The sequence below is a fragment of the Danio rerio genome, chromosome 15, assembly GCF_049306965.1.
Source record: "Danio rerio strain Tuebingen ecotype United States chromosome 15, GRCz12tu, whole genome shotgun sequence".
NCBI classification, from domain to species: Eukaryota; Metazoa; Chordata; class Actinopteri; order Cypriniformes; family Danionidae; genus Danio; species Danio rerio.
In genome coordinates, this window is record NC_133190.1 from 35,505,518 (window position 1) to 35,527,744 (window position 22,227).

The 22,227-nt window shown below is 32.9% G+C and overlaps 1 protein-coding gene across 13 annotated transcripts in view; it reads right to left on the bottom strand.

Annotated features, from left to right (window-relative positions):
- The window catches only part of nbeab (neurobeachin b), a 770,985-nt gene that overhangs the window by 197,604 nt on the left and 551,154 nt on the right, over positions 1-22,227 (bottom strand). For 11 of the 13 annotated variants that reach the window (XM_073923810.1, XM_073923809.1, XM_073923808.1 and 8 more), the window contains 4 exons: positions 13,356-13,457; positions 11,734-11,930; positions 8,460-8,611; positions 4,224-5,633 (listed from right to left, as the gene is read on the bottom strand). The exons of the other annotated variants lie outside the window; for them this stretch is intronic. In XM_073923810.1, the coding sequence (XP_073779911.1) occupies positions 5,543-5,633; positions 8,460-8,611; positions 11,734-11,930; positions 13,356-13,457 (542 nt within the window). In that variant the 3' untranslated portion in view covers positions 4,224-5,542. Of the gene's footprint in view, positions 1-4,223; positions 5,634-8,459; positions 8,612-11,733; positions 11,931-13,355; positions 13,458-22,227 lie in introns of those variants that run through there. 13 annotated transcript variants of the gene reach the window in all.

Below are 22,227 nucleotides of genomic sequence, written 5' to 3' on the forward strand. Positions count from 1 at the left end.
GTAAGTCAAAATTATAATAAAATTATGAGAGAAAAATCTAAATTGTCAAAATTATGAGATCAGAAATAGTCTGACTTAAAAAGTTTACGAGGTTTAGTAAATCAAACTTATGAGGTACTGAGATCTAAATTATGAATTATTATGAAAAAAATCTAAATTATGAATTAAAAAGTCAAAGATTAGAAAATAAAAATTCAAAGTTGTTATGTAAAATTCGAAATTATCATATAATGTACTATAAAAGTATAATTCATGACATTATGACGTAACGTTATAAATTTAAAATTTTAATCTTAAATATTAAATGTCTTAAAATATTGAAATAATTACAAATCAAAATTGACTTATAAGTTCAAATTATGAGATTCAGATTCAAATTATAAAATTTAAAAAGCTAAAATGATGTTAAAAAGTCAAAGTTATGCCTTATTTAGATTTTTTTAAAATCTTCTAATTCGACTTTATAAGCCATAACTTAGAATTTTTAAACATCATTTTGACTTTTCTGATCTCATAAATTCAACCCAAAGTCAAATTGCAAGATTAAAAAAACTAAATGAGTCAAAATTATGAGATAAAAAGAAAAAAATATTAGATAAAAAGTCAAAATGATGGTTAAACTGAGTTGTTTTATTTAGGTTTTGTATTTATATTGTAAATTGACTTAATTGCGAACCAATTTGCCGTGACTTTTTGAAATTTTAACATTATCATTTTGACTTTTTAAATCGTAATATTGACTTTTTAATCTTATTTCGGCTCACTTAGATTGTCATCGCATCAATTCTACTTTTTAAACGTGATATTGACATCATAATTCTGACTTTTTTTTTATCATAATTTATTACATTTATCTCATAATTTTAACTCAGACAAATAACAAGATAAAAAACTCTAAATGAGTCAAAATTATGAGATAAAAAATTCAAAACTGATTTAAAGTCAAAGTTACAAGATTAAAAAAATTAAAGTTAAATTGAGAAAGTAAAAATGATGATGTTAAAAGTATTTTTTTAGCATCATAATTTTGACTTTTTCTCATAGTTTCGACTCATTTACATTTTTTTATTATAAATTTTGACTTTTTCTCGCATAATTTTATAATTATGCATTTTTCGACTTTGACAATGTTTACGTTTATCTTCTGATTTCATCAAAGTGATGATGTTAAAAAAAAGTTGTGATGTTAAAGATTTTTTTTAAATCTTGTAATTCAACTTCATAAGCCATAACTTTAACTTTTTAAGTCATAGTTTTGACTTTTTAATCTCATATTTTTTTTACTTTTTTGATATTTTTTTAAAATCTTGTTATTTGACTGTTGAAATTGTGAGCTAAAAATTATGATTTAAAAGTTTGAGATAGTGGAAAATTTGAAACATAAAAACAAAACATGACTGAACTTTATTGAAATTATGACTATTGAAAGTATGATCGTTAAAGGTTTATAGCTGATATTACGAGATTTTTGAAAATTATGAGATTATTGATTATTATAAAGTTATGAAATCAAAAAGGCAAAGTTATGGCTTAAAAAGTTGAATTACGAGATGTAAAAAAAAATCAAAATTATTAATTTCTTGAAATGATGATAAAAAGTAAATGATGTAAAAGTCAAAATTCTGACATTAAAATGACTAATTAAAAAGTTACATTTTCCAGATAAAGTGGAAATAATCGTTTTAAAAAATTAAGACATTAAAAAAATATGACTTAATCTTAAAATTGAGATAAATCCCAAAACTCTGAATTAAAAAAAGAGATTTTGTTTTAAAGTTGTGACAAGTTTCTGAAAAAAAGTCGAAAGTATGAGATTTAAAAAGTCCAAAATATTAAAATTACATTTAAAAAGTTGCAATTACAAGACTAAATTATTATTGTTATTATTATTATTATTATTAAAATGTAAAAATTACAGTTTAAAATTCTGACAACATATTTAAATAATGATTTTAAAAAATTAAGAGAGTAAAAAAAAAATGATGATACAAGAAATCATGCATTGTGTATAGAAATGATTAGTGCTGAGTCTGGGTGAAAGTTTGAAAGTCATCAAATTGTAAACAGTAATGCAACAGAACACCACACAACACAAAACATTTGATAATCTTTTATTATAAATAAAAAGTAGGCAAATACATTTTCGTCATCACAATGATTCACTAGGACACTCAACAGTTTGAACAGAAGTAAATGAAACAAACACATCTGCTGAATTAGCAGGCACCATCACTTTACAATGTCAATGTCCCTAACTGAAACTTAATCAAATGAAATCAAAGGCATTTCAACATAAATATCTTGGTAAACTCAGTTGTACGGTTTTAAAAATAACCATTGCTCAAGTATATCAAATCTAAATTGCTATTCTTGTAAATAAAACATTAACCATGAGTGAATTGGCAACAAAACAAACAATTAAAACAATTAAAAATAGTTTAGCAAGTTTTGATCCATAAACTCTGAGTTTGATTTACAGTATGTAAGAGAATTAAGGACGCACATACATTATACATAATGTATTGCTTACAGCAGTGATTTTACAATGTTGTTTAGTGTACAAGTGCAATTCGGAAAGATCTTGGTGCCAGTAAGACAATTTAACTCATTAAAGAATTAAAACGAGTGACTTAACATCCTAAAATGAACAAATAAAATCAAGATATTTTCTAAGATGTACAAATCTTGCATGTCTTTTCACACGTTTTGTTCATTGCACAAGAATTCCAGCACCATCAGCATTGAACTTCATTTAACGCTTGACATATTTCTGGACTGCACGTACAGTAATACAAAACTATGCCGCATACATCAATAGGAAATAAAAGACAAACATTCATCTGAACACACATTACAGGACATCACGTTTAACAAAAGAGCTTCTTTTTCTCTCTCTCTGAAAATTATGAAATTAAAAAGTCAAAGTTATGATCTGAATCTTGGCTTATGAGGCAAACAAATATATTTAAATTAGGAATTTGTTGAAAGGATGAGATTAAAAGTAAAAAAAAAAAATGTTGACGTAAAATATCAAAACTATGAGATTAAGTTTAATTTATGCCACATCTATGTGAAATTAAGCAAACCTCGCAAAAAAATCCTCCCAAAAAGACAATGAAAATTACAGGACGTCATGTTTAACAAAAGAACTTTTTTTTTGTCTCAAAGTTATAATACTAAAAAGTTATAGCTTGAAGTTGACTTAAGAAATATAAAAATCTAAATTATGAATTTGTTGAAATTATGAGATTAAAAACTAAGTCGAAATTATTACATCAAAATTACTAATTAAAAAATAAAATGTACTAAATAATTTCAATTATAAAAAAAAAAAAAATGATGAGATTTAAAAGTCAAAGATGATCGCGTAAAATATCAAAACGATAAGATTTTTCCAAATTGTGAATTAAAAAATAAAATAAAATTATGAGGTAAAAAGTCGAATTTATGCCACATATACATCAATCTGAAAAAAACAGACATGAACGTTACAGGACGTCCGTTTAACAAAAGAGCTTCTTTATTTCTCTCTCTCTGAGTCATGACATTAAAAAGTCAGATATGACTTGAAATTGACTTAAACAAATCGAAATTATGAATTTGCTGAAATGATGAGATTAAAAAGTAAAAGTTGAAATGATGACATTAAAATTACTAATTAAAAAGTAGAATTTACAAGATAAAGTGGAAATAATTATTTCAAAAAAGACAAATGATGATATTAAAAAGTTAAAAATGATGACAAAATATTAAGATTATGAGATTAATCCAAATTGTGAATAATAAATATAAATTTATACAGCATAGATCAATCTGAAATAGACAAACATTCATCCTCACACAAAAACTGAAAAAAACATTACAGGACATCATGTTTAATAAATGAAGTTCTTTTTTTGTCTCTCAAAATTAAGACATTTAAAAAGTCAAAGTTATGACCAAGTTAACTCATGAGATAAAAAAAAATGAACTTGTGAATTTGTTGAAAGATTAGGTTAAAAAAATTTATGTAAAATATCAGAATTATGAGATTACTTCAGATTGTGAATATATATATATATATATATATATATATATATATATATATATATATATATATATATATATATATATATATATATATATATATAAATTATGAGGTAAAAATGTGGAATTTATGCCACATCCATCAATCTGAAATAAACCAGACAAACATTCATCCTCACGCAAAAACTGAACGAACATTACAGGACGTCACGTTTAATAAAAGAGCTTTTTTTCCCTCTCAAAATTATGACATTTAGAAGTCGAAGACTTGAAGTTGAAAAAAAAAATTATAATTATGAATTTGTTAAAATGATGAGATTAAAAAGTAAAGGATGTCAAAGTTATGGCACCAAAATTATTAATTAAAAAGATAAATTTACTAAATAAAGTGGAAATAATGATTTAAAAAAAAGAAAAATGATGAGATTAAAAAGTAACAAAATATTAAGTCAAATATCAAAACGATAAGATTTTTCCTAATTGTGATGAAAAAAAAAGGTATAAATTTATACCGCATACATCAATCTGAAATAAAACAGACAAACATTCATCCTTGCACAAAGACTGAACAAACATTACAGGACGTCACGTTTAACATAAGAACTTTTTGTTTTCTCTCAAAATTACATTAAAAAGTTATGACTTCAAGTTAACTTATGAGATTAAAAATAAATTATGAATTTGTTGAAATTATATTAAAAAACAAATTGTGGAAATTGTGACATGAAAAATAACTAACTAAAAGTAGATTTTACGAGATAAAGTGGAAATAACTATTTCAAAAAAGAAAAATGAGATTTAAAAGTAAAAAAAAAAAACTGAATTAATATCTAAATTATGAGATGAACCCAAATTGTAAATTAAAAAAAATATATATGAAGTAAAAAGTCGAAGTTGTGAATTTATGCTGCATACATCAATCTGAAATAAACTAGACAAACGTTCATCCTTACGTAAAGACCGAACGAACATTACAGGACGTCACGTTTTATAAAAGAGCTTCTTTGTTCATCTCTTTTCATAATAATATTATCAAAACCATGTTGACGTCAAATGCAGGAACACCAAAGAGTTCAGTAAGCAGCCTCACAGACAGAGAGTTACAGCATTTACACAGACAGCAGCATCAGAATGAGGACGTTTCTTTACTTAAGTGTCTATTTTGGTAGCTTTTTCATTCCAAGAGCCTTTAGGAGAGGAAAAACAAAGTGGAACAAGCCAGTAAAAAAAAAGAAATCCCATAAAAATATTGTAATCGGCTCTCTATGAAAAGCGTTACAATTATGAGTTCCAATGGGACTACTGTTGACATTTACAGACAATATTTAGACTGGCATAAATCTGTGCTCTCTCTTGATTCCTTTTGAAATATTCATGTATTAGCGGCTGGATTCATGTTTGAGCAGAGCTTTCTTGTTTAGGTTATTCGTTCCATTGCGTTTCATCTTCTCTGTTGCTACATCACATTCTGTTGTTATTTGGAGGCTGAAGTGGACATCTGATCGGCTGACGGCTCTCAGTATCTGTTCTGATGCTCGAAGTGCCAGCGATTGAAATCGATGTTGAAAGCAACGATGCTACCAGACGCCATGCCTGTGACCAGAGTCCTGCAAACACACAAGATGGTGTTAGCGTTAACTTTTTAACTTGACTCCAGGTCGTTTTCCTAAAAAGAATGGCATTTGAGGCCGTTCTGAAATTAAAGAATGCATTTTAGACCTCTGATTTACAGTTTGTTGTAATAAATATGAAAAATGTAATAGGTATGCGCATTCAATATTCAGATGCACAGTGCATGAACACTTTACAGTTGGTTTTGTACTTGTATATTCTCCTATAAAGCTATCAAACATCAACCTGTTAGCCAGCACTCACTATTAGGGATTTACACCTACAGTACCTAACTTAAAATAGTAACAGTTCCCCTTTGGGAGGGGAACTTCAATGCTATGTGAAAACTTCCACTATGGGGATTTCGCCAGAATCCAATCATCTAAAAGAGTATATAAACGGGCCAATGAAATGCCAATGAGTTGGCAGCGTCAGTATGCACAGCTGTTGCTACTTACAATCAATTTGGAATAAAAGCCAAGGGGCAGCACCACACATTTTGCAGACGACCAGCGCTCCCCGCCCCAGAGCGCCACTAAGTCCGGTAAATGGACAGCGAAGTGCTATTGAGACAGGCCATCTGGAGAAGAGAAAACTTGCTCTTTCCCCAGTGGGGAGCCGGGCTCTTCTTCCAACGGCGCTTAAAAAAAGCCATCAAACCTTCAAAGAAAGAGCATTTCCTCCTTCCTCGGATGTGACAGCCCGAACACTGCCAGTCTGGGACGCTACGCCTTCTATCTTGCAGGATCGGTGCACTTCGCCAGTGGCTCACAAGGTGTGGCAGGACAGTCTCCCTTCTCTCACACTTCCAGCCCTTCCTCCGGAGCCTGGGTGCGAAGTGAGAGTGAGTCTCTCGCCTCCAGCTTTTACGCGGGACCCCAGCGCTCCCCGGATCAGCCCTCCCACTCCATGCTTCCCCACCGCTGGTACGTCAGCGATCATAGCAAGGGCTCTGTCTGGTTGGTATCGTAGCAAGGGCTCTGCCTGATTGGTGGGGGTCAGCCCTTCACAGTGACTCATACGCACGATCAGACTCGGGTGCACGATTCAGTTTGCGAAACGGCCTCCCAAGTTCACGAGTGTGTATCTCACCAGGGTCAGCCATGTGCTCGCCCCTGTCTTGCGAGAGTAGATTGACGTCCTCCAGGCGAAGGATGCAATCTAGCTGGTCCCTGCAGCCAAGATGGAGAGCGGGTTTCACAGTCTGTACTTTATCGTACCCAAAAAAGAGCTGTGGGCTACGGCCAATCCAAGATCTGTGCATTTTGAATCGCTGTCTTCACAAGCTGCCCTTCAGAATCCTTATGCAGAAGCGCATCCTCTGGTGCGTTCGTCCTTAGGATTGGTCTGCAGCAATAGACCTGAAGGACGAGTACTTCATGTCTCTATACATCCACGCCACCGTCAGTTTCTGCGGTCTGCGTTTGAAGGTCGAATCTGTCAGTACAAGTCCTCCCCTTCGGGCAGAGAAACTGTTCTACAATGATCATTGGTAATGAAAATAAATGATGTTCAATAAGATGTACTTTTGTTTACTAACTGTTTATTCAGTTAAACATGAATGCTGAACTGTAGGCCTACATAAGCTCCAAACAGTGATTTTTGATCACCTTAATCCGACTAAAGTCATAACTGAACTAAACAGAAATGGAATATATTAGTGGCATTATTGAAGTAAACACCGCAATGAAACTATTACCATCATGTAGGAATTTTCACCATATTTTCATACAAAATCCACACACGCAGCTGTCAGTAAAGGACCGCACACACACACACATCGCAAAATGCGGAATTTTTTTTTCTTTCCATTCGGCGTGCGTTATTAAATTTCATAAACCTATCACCAGTTCTTACTCCTTATTTGCATCTAATACCCCAGTTTGTCACGGGGGCATGACTGAAATCTTCATGAGTGAAGGTGAAACTGCTGAACTGCAGTTAAAGTCATCCAAAATTACAGGAATCTCGTATACATGAAAGCACTTCACGTAAACACCTTAATTATATTAGTGTCTATTAAGGCAAATAACTAGATTACAGATGTCCATGTAAGCGTAGTCAGTAGTGTCTTCGATCAAAGTGAAAGATCCAGAAGGGCATCCGGTTCAGAAGGGCACTATTTTGTCAGACGGCTCACCGGTTTACTTTCAAAGCACCCGGTTCATTTTATTTGTATATATTTTACTTGAACGCATAAACCCTACAGGTGTCTTATAGTTAGATGTGTAGCTAACATTAATGAGATTCACTTTAGTGAACGGCATTCATGTTAGCACGTCACGTTTGATGTGGCAATTTTACAGTAGGAATACACACAGGTCCGAAGAATCATTCTTGCCCCCTCTACAGTGCAATTCGGCCAGGTATACATCCGCGCTAAAATATCAAGGTGAAAGTCATCATAGCTTGCATAGAACAGACCCAGCTCCCAACCCAACTTTGAGAATAGATTAACAACGTTATTTTTTAAAAATTGCTCGATTAGAGTCTCGCGTTAACGCAGCACATTAACACCAATAATGTCCACCACTATTAGGAACAAAACAAACATGCCTAAAAATGTTGATTTGGTGAGCCGTTTCAAACTGCCCAAACAAACTCAAAACAGACATCATTTAAGCTGGATTTTGTTCAAAAATAATGTAGTTTCAGCTTTTTTTTATTTGGTTTGAAGTATACCAGGTTATTTAGTGGTTAAATTGAGTTCATAATAATAAATAAAAGTGTATTTTTAAGTGCTCACACTACTGTAAGTTGATTACCCCACGTCCCTGAGTATGGCCACGTTTGTAATGCTGATGAATCACACACACACACACCTCTGATCATGTGACAGGTCCATGGCTCGAACACCTGCATCACAGCCTGGATAAACGTAGAGCTGCTTGAAGTCACAAGCCTGCCACACTTCAACCACACCATTATCTCCACCCGTCACCAGATTCTGCCCGTCACTGCTCAACACGATAGCCTGAATACAGGAAACACAGGCTAATAAAGCCACATGAACACTTGCTCAACTCATGTCAAAAAAGCCTATCTTATAAACTTATACTGTTGATATCAGCTTTAGTACAGAGTAAACTATTAGAAAGAGGGAACATTGACTGAAAATATTATTTTCCAGACACTAGGTCCAATAGCATCAGAAGACAATTTAAACCAAACAATATGCAGTTGAAACCAAAAAATTACATACACTGTATAAAAAGGCACATAACCATTTTAAAAAGGTCAGCTGTTAATGAAACTAAACGGTTTCTCTTTTAGGTAAGTTAGGATTATCAAATTTGTTTCTGTTATGCTTAATAGCAAAATAATAAGAGAGATATTTTATTCTTGAAAGTCAAGTTTACATACACTAAGATTATTAAGCCTCTGAAAAAGCTCAGATGATGGTGTCAAGGTTTTGGAAGTTTCTGATTGGCTAATTGAAAACATTTGATTTAATTGGAGGCACAACTGTAGAATAGTGTTTAAAGAAAACCTCAAACACACAGCTTCCCTGTGTGACAACACAGGAAAAACGACAAGCCAGAATAAAAAAAAAAAGCAAAAAAAAAAAAAAAAAAAAAAAAAAGCCAGATTACATTTTGCCAAATTACACTGGGAAAGACACATTTTTGGAGACCTGTCCTGTGGTTAGATGGAACTAAGATTGAACTGTTTGGCCATAATGACTAGTGTTGCATTTAGGGGACAAAGGGGAAAGCTTACAAGTCTAGGAACACCATCCCAACTGTAAAGTATGGGGGCGGCAGCATCAGGTTGTGGGGCTGTTATGCTGCAGGAGGGACTGGTCCACTTCACAGCATAGATAACATCATGAAGAAAGAACATTATGTAGAAATACTGAAGCAACATCTCAAGACATCAGCCAGGAAATTTAAACTTGGCCACAAATGGCTCTTTCAAACAGACCATGACCCTAAGCATACTGCCAAACTAGTTAAAATGTACTTAAAGGACAACAGGGTGAATGTTTTGCAGTGGCAATCACAAAGCCCTGAACTCAATCCTATAGAAAATGTGTGGGTAGAGTTAAAAAAGCTTTTGCCAACAAGACAGCCAACAAATCTGACTCAGTTACACCAATTCTGTCAGAAATAGGCCAAAATTCCTTTAAACTATTGTGAGAAGCTTGTGGAAGGATACCCAAAACATTTGACTAAAGTTATACAGTTTAAAAGCAAAGCTAAAAAATACAAAGAAAATGTATGTAAACTTTTGACTGTCTAGAAATTAAAAAAATCTCAAAAAAAAAAAAAAAGGGCTCTTATTATTCTGGCATTTAGCAAATGTAAATCATTAAGGTAATCCTAACGGACCTAAAATAGTAAAAGTTTATTATGATTTACCAAAAAGACAGTTATACCAAAGCTTTCTTAAAACCTGCATATGAGCTTCAGACACGCTGGTGGAGCTGTTCACTGTTCCTGTTAGTGATCTCCCAACAATATTTAGCTGCAAACTTAACAGCAAATCAGATTGATGTATTTCAACAGATTAAGGGTGTTTTACTGTATTTTACATTTGTTTGTATATTTTTGAATAGTAGATATTTAATCAGTGCAGCTTAAAGCAGGAGCAGGGGCCTCATGTATCAACGCTGCATACACACAAAAACTTTGCGTACGCCAGGTTTCACGCTCAGAATCGCTCACGTTTGGATTTACTAACGATGAACTTAACGTGGGAATGTGCGCACCTCCACGCCAGCTTTATGGCTGGCGTACGCACATTTTTTGTGCGTGTCTGTTTTATTTCCATTGGCGACTCCTAGAGGCAGTTGTTAAATTGCACTCTGCAAAGTGTCTTTGAGCCTTGCAATGGCAGCTGTATGAGACGGGTTCATCTAGCAGGTATATAAGGTTTCCATACCATACAGTTGACCAGCTAAACATTAAAGCGCAATTTGCAGCGGTCGCCTGTTTTCCCAATGTAATCTGAGCACATTGCTATAAAGACACTATCTGAAGATGAATTTGCATGCGTGAATCAGAAACATTTCTATTCAATAAATGTGCAAATAAAATATGATGCACAAACTTATTGATTCCTACTTGTCTTTCTTGTGATAAATAGTTGGCAAAATCTGATATGTGGCGGGGGAAAAAAGAAGAGTTCATCAGATGCTGGATTCGAACCGAGTTCATGCTCGAACGTGTCAAAACATGTTGATATGCGTCTTATGAGCTGCGCCACTGAGATTGTTACGAGTATTGCAACATTTTACACCTATAAACCACTTTATTTTTTTCTTTTGTTGCTAATTCCGGAGAACAAACTTGCAAATAACACCGCTTTTCTCCATTCTACCTCCGAAAGGAGCACCTCCAATTCACATTCTGTTCAAAGTTTCTCTTTTTGCTTGATTTTGTCATTTCTTTTTCGTTGAGTTTGGCCAAAGTATAGTCATTAGCATATTCATATGGGGGAGGAGGCAGGGAGGGGTTTTGTGCTCGTGCATGTTACGCTTAGTTTCACGTTCATTCAGATGTACAAAAGAATGTGCGTGAGATTCGGCGTACGCAGTGTTTCATACATCTGAATTTTTGCCTACGCAATGTTTCAGTATGATTTCCACGCAAGTATTCGTTCATGAGGCCCCAGGTCTTTTGCAAACTTCCTGTTGACCTGTGGTTCTCTTTGAATCTGTGTATGTATTTAAAAAATAAATATATAAAATATTTATATAGTTTAAATATATATCATATAGTTTTAGTATTATATGTAATTACTATTATATGTAATGCTATCGCGGGCCCTTGATAATGTTTCTGGTAGCCCCCTAAATGTATTTGTATGGGCCCTTAGAATTGTCCTAACCAAGCCAAACAAGCTATGTATAAATCATGAGCTAAAACTGAACTCTTGTAAGTGTTACCAAAAATTTATCAGAATTCCCTATCTTTTTACTTAGGCAATATTGCAACTGTAGCCATATGTATTTTAAAGTTTCTGGGTTTTTTTCTCCACTAAGTAAAGCGATAGAAAACTAATCACGACATCAAACTACATGAAATAAGTTAACTTAACTAGAGAAATGTGCGTTGTAGTTATACACTAGCACTGTGTGAATGGAGCACATACTCGTGTGGAGTCGTTGATCTCCATCTGGGCCAGCAGCTTGCCATTGATGCTGAAGCTGCAGAACTGGCCTCGGTCAAAGTAGATGATGCAGTGGCCCTCGCTAGACACACAGATGAGACGGGGCAGAACACAGCTGTCGGGACCCTCCAAAGCCCTCAGCAGATCCCCGGTGATTGTGTGCACCAGACATGGCCCCTCTGAAACAACAAAAAAATGCCTGGTATTGCCATGCTTGTGGAGGCATTTGATTCCCACAAAGTAGTGAATACCAGAACCACACACCACATATAAGCATACTCAGGGTTGCCTGGTCACAATGGCAACTGAAACGCCACACAAAAGTAATGAAAAGAAGCCTGGTTTTAATTTATTTATTGTTGATTGCTAGATTCACTTAAAAAGAAAATGTCTCCTGTTATCTCTGATATAATATAATATAATATAATATAATATAATATAATATAATATAACATAATATAATATAATATAATATAATATAATATAATATAATATAATATAATATAATATAATATAATATAATATAATATAATATAATATAATATGTAATTAATGTGCGTGAGTGCTTAAAAGCTCCCGTGTCCCATTTCCTTGCGTTAAGCAATCGTGGTCGTTTCTTTTTAAAATAGACTGGAAAAAGCAGCTTCTGCTTCAAGAGCTTGAGATTTTTTTGTAAGCAGCAGTGGTTTTCGCTTCAACCATTCTTTGACCACATTATTAATATGCCTAACATTAACGGACTGTTTTTCACCAGTTTTCGTTTGCTTGCAAGTAATTTTTGTTAATGTGGTTTAATTATTATTCTTTAGAATAACATAGCTTTAATATGAGATTAACTTTCTATTTATCTAGTTAACAGGTGATCTGGGACCTTTAGCCTGGACAGACTACTGTTTATTGTTTTAGATACGTGAGAATAAATTTTTTAATTGTTTTTTAAGAAAATTTTTGTTAAATAAAAAGTTATATTTTGCTTGTTTTGACGCATTATTTAAAAAATGTGGCAAGGAAATAATTAGTTTGGTATGGCCAGAGAAAACAAATGGTAAATCCTTAGTGTTGAGCCCTCAAAAGTGAATATAAACTGTGAAATAAAACTAATTGCAATGCGACACTATGAAAGCCCATTTGCTCATGCTCATTGAGCAAGGTCACAACACACACACAAAAATTCAATTAATGAGGAGGCACGTGGACATAACACAATATCTATTTCAAGTAATTTTAGCATGCCAAGTACTGTACATGTGGTAAAATATTGACTGACACCAAGCAACACTTCTAAATACCTTTCTCAGATATGTGTGTAATTAGTCCCTTTTCTTTACCTCACTTACTGCTGGGTTGCCAGGTATCCAAAAATCCAAAATCAATAACTGGAAGTGTTAATTTATTTATTTGTTTAACTCTACAGAACTATACTTAGTAAAAACTAAATTAAAGCTAAATAAAAATACGTTCACTAAATGTAAATTAATCTAAAACTAAGAAAACCATCAATGGGAGTAAAACTAAACAGAGATGTGGTAAATTAACTTTTGAAAATGATACTGAAATAAAAACGTTCAACTTTCAAAACTAAAATAACGTTGCCTCTCACTCACCTTTGGCTCCACTGATTATAATGCCGAGCTCTGCACACACTGACACACACACCACCTCAAAGTCATGACCCGTCAGAACCGCACGGGGAGCTGGGTAATCACCTGAAAACACAAACACACACACAAACAAACAAACACACACAAACACGCACACACGCATTAAAGTGATGCTGTGATGCTGCTTTTAGTACATTCATTCATTTCCTTTGGCTTAGTCCTTTATTAATTAGGGGTCACCACTGGAATGAACTTCCAACTATTCTGGCATATGTTTAACACAGCGGATAACATTCCGGCCACAACCCAGTACTGGGAAACATCCATACACTCTCGCATTCACACACTCATACATTACAGCCAATTTAGTCTATCCAATTCGCCAATAGTGCATGTCTTTGGACTTTAGGGGAAACAGGACCACTCGGTGGAAACCCACGCTAACACGGGAAGAACATGCAAACTCCTCACAGAAATGCCAACTGGCCCAGCTGGGACTCGAACCAGCGACCTTCTTGCTGTGAGGTGACAGTGCTAACTAATGAGCCACCATGCCGTCACATTTTAGTACAAGTACATGCAATGTACATGTTTAGTGGAAGTACTGTAAACGACAGGATTTTCAGTTTTGCATGAACTAATCCTTTAAACCATTGAAACGCACACACATACTAACACACCCGTATTCTCTGAAAGCAATTCTTAATCCACCCAGAAACATAATGTTGATCCCTCCGGCTAATAATGAGTGTTTTGCTTCCTCACTGCACTAATCAAGCTAATTACAGCACAGACGCAGCTTTCCTTTCGCTTCATCTGCTTCTCCTGTTCACTGCAGTGTGTGCAAATACAAGAGTGTTTTCATGCGTGATGCTACAGACTCAGAGGACCAGCGGATTAATAATTAATAATTAGATTCATTATTATTCTACCTGTTTTTTTTTTTCTAGCAAGGGGCTTGGGAAACAGCAACAGTGAATATGTTTGCATTTTAAAAGGTTCATTTGACCGGTGACAGGAGTTCACCTCCTCCTGGTCCTTCACGATCTACTGACCTGCTTGATTGTTCAATTTGATTGGTTTGCTTTAAAAGAAAAATTCCAGTTTTGTAGTTTTTGGGGTTCATTATTTTTTTAACGTCCCGCACTGACATGTAAAAAAACAGCACCCAGCGCGTTGGCTTCCTGGTGCTGGCTAAGAGGCAAAAGGACAAATAGGTAACACTTTATTTAGATAGTCCATTTGAGCATGAGTAGACTTAAAAGCGAAGATGACTCCCATTCTCCCGCATATCACGGGATTCCTGAAAAAATGTCATCCTCTAATGAGAATTAGTTGGCATGTAGATGCAATGTACCTTAAATTCAACAAGCGGACTAAAATAAAGTGTGACCCACAAATAGACTTTAATCATTTCTCTATTACTTTGAATAAGCCAACCACAAAAGTTCTTCTCTGACGATAAAGAGCCCAGAGAGATTTGTAAAACAGAGCTAATAATATTATAAACAGACTTCAACACTAGTTTCATCCCATTAACTGCCTGAAATCCTCTTAATTTTTAATTAGCGCTAAGTTCATTAAGATCCACATAATTAAGACGCATGGCTTTCCTTTGCATGCAGAGCACTGTTAAATGAACCCAGCAATCGATAGAATGATCCAGATGTTTTTTTTTAAGTTGGCGAGAAATCAAAGGTTACCGAGGCCACAATCGATACGGTTGACAGAGATCTCCACAGGGGCCTGTCTGACGGCTCTAAGCCCAGCTGTGAGTGATCTGGGCGGGACGCGTGTCAGCACTGGATCCCTCGGGAGATCCCAGATCACCTTCACCACAAAAGATTTAATCAGTCCGCAGTCGGCCCTTTTAAAACCCCAGCGGCGCAGCAACACAATTAAGAAGTGTAAATTGGAGAACGGCTGCTGGGGTCGTGAAGCACCGGGGCCCTTGATTGAGCCGGACGGCGGTTTTAATCATTGCGCGTTTAAGACACACACCGGCTTTCCTGAGCAACTGTGAAATCAATTTCTACAGCATGTCGGAGTGCCGCAGGGGCCGCTGCTCGAACCTGCTGAATATTCATGGACGTTCTTGTCCCGACATTTTCCATTGAGAGACGGATGAAAAAAAAAGAAAAACGCAGCATGGAGAAGTTTGATGAGGCACAGCTGAACGTTTCTTTGACACAAAAACACACGCTGATGAGGGTTTGTTTTTCCTCCACTACTGCACTGATAGTGTTTTGATTTTGCGTCTAGATATGGTATAGATAAGGAAGCGTGGCTGTGGTTTGAATAAATTATTCCGCAGAGCATTTTAGATCACTAGACAGTCTAAGTGTAAAGTGTCTAAGTGTACTGTCAGACTTCTGTACATGAGTTAAAGTAAAGAAGTACGGCTTGAAACATGTACTTAAGTCAAAAGTATTCATTACTATACCTGTTTTAGTTTCACGGGGTAAAAACTGTTAAAACAACAGCTGCCATTCCGGTCCTCTAAAATGTAATTCTGTAGGCTGCCTATATTTTTATAATTAATAAATGTCTTAAGTTTAACATTTAATTTTCTCCAAAACATAATTCCGTTTTTTTTTTTTTTTTTTTTTATAAAAAACATATAATTATATATACAGTTAAAGTCAGAACTATTAGCCCCCCTGAATTATTAGCCCCCTGTTTATTTTTTTTCACCAATTTCTGTTTAACGGAGAGAAGATTTCTTCTACACACTTCTAAACACAATAGTTTTAATAACTCATTTCTAATAACCGATTTATTTTATCTTTGCCATGATGACAGTAAATAATATTTTACTAGATATTTTTCAAGACACTTCTATACAGCTTAAAGTGACATTGAAAGGCTTAACTAGGTTAATTAGGTTAACTTGGCAGGTTAGGGTAATTAGGCAAGTTATTGTATAACAATGGTTTGTTCTGTAGACAATCTAAAAAAAATTGCCTAAAGGGGCTAGTAATTTTGTCCTTAAAATGGTGTTTAAAAAATTAAAAACTGCTTTTATTCTAGCCGAAATAAAACAAATAAGACTTTAAGAAAATAAGACTAGAAGAAAAAAATAGTATCAGACATACTGTGAAAATGTCCTTGCTCTGTTAAACATCATTTGGGAAATATTTAAAAAAGAAAAAAAAATTCAAAGGGGGGCTGACTTTAACTATTGACTGCAAATCATATTTGCATAAGTAAAGCTGCTTTATTTTCCGAAACAACAGCACTCTTGCAGCTCATATGATTTTACTGTTTGTTTGTTTGTTTGTTTGTTTATTTATTTATTTATTTAATTATTTTTTGTTTTCAGAGTATTGTGTATTTTTTATTGAACGGATAAAGTCATTAATGCTGTTAATACATTTTCGCATCATATTTTCATGTAACAAATTCCTGATACTTTACATTATAATTTTATTCATAACTCACCCAAAACCTGATATTTATCTATCAATCTAACAAATTAGTGTATATAATATACATGTTAAAACTAGGCTATAAAACAGCATAAGTTCCATACTAGGAAATATGAACTCGTTGGAAATAAAGGACATAAATGTAAATGCAGAACACATTCATAAAGTACTTAATTATTTTATCACTAACTGTACAAACGTTGACAAAAAAGCACATGATTGTGGCAGTATTAGATTGAAAGTTCAGAGAAGTAGGCCTACAGCTCACCATGTTCGGAAGTGGACAAAAGACTTTTAAATACCATTTTAAATACTAGATTTGAACAGGAATGTGTCTCTTGTTTACCTGTTATCCAATCGATTAAAATGCATCTTATTACCCAGTATGTTTACATTGCTGATTTGCTCTGTCTCCTTCACGTTTGCCATTCTTACCATTTTCATGCAAGCTTAATAAACAAGCCTACTTACGATGGTTGATCAGTGGTTGAAAAAAATGTGCAGCTGCAGCACACAACGTGCAATGATGAGAAATAAAATAGATTGCGCCAGTAAACATAAAACTGAACATATGAGTAGAAAATACAGATATTTGTTTAAAAATGTAAGAAGTAAAAGTAAAGAGTTGTCAGAAAAAGAAATAGTGTAGTAAAGTACTAATACCAGAAAAATCAACTTATTTACAGTAAAGACGCTTATTTGTACTTCGTTACTTTCCATTTCAGAATATAAACTTTTGAACAGGCGCACATTTTAAATATTACTGACAGCCAGTACACTGTAATAAAATCCTGGAGTTTCACAACATGTTACTGTAATTTTCACAGTAAATTATATCAGCTCACGTTACAGGATTTAACGGTTAAATTATACGTGTTCAGAATTTTATTGTGAAATTAAGGCCGGCATCATGATTACAGCAGATTACATGCCTATATTTCTTTTGCACGTTACAGGAATTGAAACACTATTAATATTTTATTCAACATAAAAATTAATACACTTTTATGCTAATGGGGCACTTTTTTGATATTTAGAAATATTTACAGAATTATTGTTATTTTAAAGTACCTCAGTAGTTTACTGTAAATTTACATACAGTACCTTACTATGAAAGTAATGCAATTATTAGACTGTAAATATAAGAGCAAATATTTTACAGGGAATCTAATAAAAAGAGCATAAACAGTTAAATTAGTGCATATGCCAATATCATAACTACAGTATACAAACAATAAGCAATGCAATAAGCATTTAAGTATTTATTCATTCTTTTTTTTTAAACAGGTTTATATTTTGTATATATGAAAAGTTCAGATGCAAAAACCTCTAAATTCTCTCTGAAAATTGATTCTTAATTGAGCATTTTTATCAGGGTCTTGTATGTAGCTTCAGTAATTTCACTGTGAGGGCAAAGAAAAGGTTCTGTTTATGATCTTTAATGTGAAATGACTCAACATACTGAGAAAAATGCTAATTTTCAATGGAAATGCATCTGAACTCCTTCTATTATATACAATTATCAATTATTCAACCCCTTTAATTTATTTATTTTTTTTAAATGTTTCCCAAATGATGTTAAACAGAGCAAGGAATTTTTCACAGCATGTCTGATAATATTTTTTCTTCTGGAGAAAGTCTTATTTGTTTTATTTCGGCTAGAATAAAAGCAGTTTAAGATTTTTTAAGAATCTATTTAAGGTCAAATTTATTAATAAAATTAATAAGCTAATTTTATATAAAACTGTTAATTTCAATCAGCTAATGAGTTCATTTTATGAATACTTTATACTGTCTTAGTTATGGTTATTAATTATAATGTATAGTAAATATCATTAGTTATTGATAAAATTGACAGTTCATTCCGCTGTGGTGATCCCTGATAAATCATGGACTGAACCAAAGAAAATTCTGTGAGTTATTGAGTTATTAATAAACTAACTAATGAATAAATTAAGCATTACTCTAAAAAATCATTAAAACAATCTAAAAATACACCACTAGAGGGCAATGTTCATTGCCTATACGAGAAGCTCGATATATTCCTCATTCATTTGAAGCCATTTTTAAAGTCAGCTTCAGAAACAATCTACTCTGAAGAGTTTAAATGTTTTATTATTTTATATTGTCAAACTGGTGTGGAGTGCATGAAGAGTGTGTATTTTATAAGTATAATAAACAAATTACAAGCATATATTCAATGCATACCATAGAACAAAGTTACAAATGAAAGAGACAGTGGTTTATGGTTTTCTGGATATTCTAACAGTGTTGAGGTACACATAACAATGCAAAGTACTCAAACAATGTAATCAAATGTAAAAAATCACACTGTATAGTTTTTGTTGTAATACAAAATACAGTTAATCGATGTTAAAGCCACATATTTGATAAATTCTTGTGCATGAATGGTTTAAAGCTTGAACTGGTACACAGTAACATGCCTTAAAATATATAAATGTGTGTTCTCTAAATAAATAAAATAAATTTGTTCTGTATATGGTTAAGTATAGGGTTTCCCACTTAATTAATCAATTCTGTGATGTGACTATTGCGTATTCACACATTGTGATATTGATGCTGAAATAATATACTGTGCAGCCCTAGAGGGAATTTTACAGTATTAAGCAGTAAATTAGTAATTTCAAGTCTTCGTGGTCATATCTTACATTAAATTAAAGCGTAACAGACATTATATACAGTTGAAGTCAGAATTATTAGCCCCCCTGTTTATTCTTTTCCCCATTTTCTGTTTAGGGTAATTAGGCAATAATGATGTTTTGTTCTGTAGACTATCGAAAAAATATATATAGCTTTTGTTCTTAAAATTGCTTTCAAAAATTGAAAACTGCTTGTATTCTAGCCAAAATAAAACAAATAAGACATTTTCCAGATGTAAAAATATTACCAGACATACTGTGAAAATTTCCTTGCTCTGTTAAACATAATTTGGAAAATATAAAAAAAAAAAAAAAAAAAAAAAAAAGTGGGGCTAATAATTTTGATTAGAATTATTTGTCACAATTTACAAATTTATTTACAAATATGTTCTATAATAAAAAATTAAAACATTAAATTTACAGTTATTGCTTGTATTTTGGTATTACGTTTTTTTTTTCAGTTTTTTAAAGGACATTTTCTGTATATTCAGAGAGTAACAAGTAATTTTACATTAATATTTACAGATTATTCCTGTAAAAATAGGTAAACAAATCTTCAGTCAAATTGTTATAAATACTATTAAAAATAGTAATCATAGGAAGATTAACCTGAGGTTCATAATGGCAAATAATATTGTTTGTAGACTGCATAATACATGCACTGTAAACTATCAATATATATATATATATATATATATATATATATATATATATATATATATATATATATATATATATATATATATATATATATATATATATATATATATATATATATATATATATTATTGTATTTTTCCCCACAATGGGTTGGACTTAAACTGCAAAGTTTGACACCCTTGTCTTGATGTTTTATTTATTGCGATTGTTTAGTTTTTTGTAATGCATAGTGTAAAAATGCCTTTAAATAGCTGTTGATCCAACTCTAAAAAACGCTTATGGAAAAATGGGTTATTATTGTAAAAAAATTGATCAGTGGGTAACAATGTTGTTATGCTAACTGTTACAATCACCAGCTATCTAGCGACTGTGAACCGCTGGAGAACTACATACGCTATGTTAATGTGAACTACAATTCCCAGCATGCACCTCACACACCCGGGTTCCTAATTCTCACTGATTACACACACACAGCCAGAAGAACGTTATGGACTGATTTCAAGGACTATAAACTCAGCACACACAGACACATTGTTGCTGAGTCTTTAACAGTTTAGTGAGCATTACAACGCGGTTTCCCTTGCCGTGTTTGACCCGTTGCTTTGCTTTGCTACTTTGTTGCCTTTATGCTTGGGACTATCTATGCACATGTTTGTTCCAATTTCAAGCTTTAAATGCAAGATGATTCTCTTAACAAACTGCTACTTGATCCTCAACTTTGTTGTGCAGGCATCCTCACATGACACCAACTTTACAATCTTTACAATCACATTAATTAATCTGTATAATCACATTTAAAAATCTGTAAAATTACAGTAATAACCTGCATAATTACAGTAATAATCTTTACAAGTACATTAATTATTTGTATAATTACATTAATAACCTGTATAATTACAGTAATAATCTTTACAATCACATTAATTCATCTGTATAACCACAGTAATAATCTGTACAATTACAGTAATAATCTGTATAATCACATTAAATAATCTGTATAATTACAGTAATAATCTTCATAATTACATTAATTAATCTGTACAATCACATTAAATAATCTGTATAATTACAGTAATAACCCGTATAATTACAGTAATAATCTGTACAAATACATAAATTAATCTGTGTAATTACACTAATAAGTTATATATTTACAGTAATAATCTGTATAATTGCAGTAATAATTAGTAAAATGGCAGTAATTACCAGTATCATTATAATCTGTAAAATTACAGTAATAATTAGTAATTATGAAGCAAAGAAATTACTTTTTACAGATTATCTATATTTTTTATTCTGACAGTGTTTTGTTGTTGTTATTTTTTCACAATTTAAATGCTAATTAAAGTTTGTTCTGTGCTTTTATAGTTTTTTTCATGTAATTTTGTTTAGTTATTTTCTGTAATTTAACGGAATATCTCTGGAAGCCCTGCTGCCAGTCTTTTGACCTTTTTTTTTTTTTTTTTTTACTGATTTTTTTTATTTTTACAGTGCATATATGTAATTACAGTCCATTAATAATACTCTGAGACGACTCGTACTGCCACTGATATTATTAATATATCACATTCCGGACATAATGACACCAGAATGCAATTGGTGTACCGTGGGCTTGATAAAGTTAACATTGTTCGATTTATTCCTCATTAAAAATATATATAAATAGTCCTTTGTTCATAATTCCCTCCAGTATGAAGCACACAGACCATTAGTGTCCTTTGTGAGGGCACACAGTGCGCAGTTGTGTGTGAATATCATGGGAGTTTTGCTTCCTGTGCTTTGAAAACAGGAGCAGGACTGTACCTCGCTAATTGGAGGCAGTGGAGCTGAAATCCTTAATTAACTGTCTGAGCATCGCTGAAGTTAATTAGAGAACACGCTCACCTAAACCACAGCTCACGACACCAGGAACAAGGACAATACGTCTAACAAATGCACTGGTTTCTTTGCAAAACACATAGAGAAGCAAGCACAGGCATGTAGGCTTGTTTACTTAATAACGTGTTTGCAGCTCATGTTACAAAAAAAAAAAAAAGATTTCTGCTTACTGCAACAACAAATCCCGGAACAATTATGAGCTATAATGCATTCATTAGTTATGCAGTAATAGCTTTTGTTATTATAGTG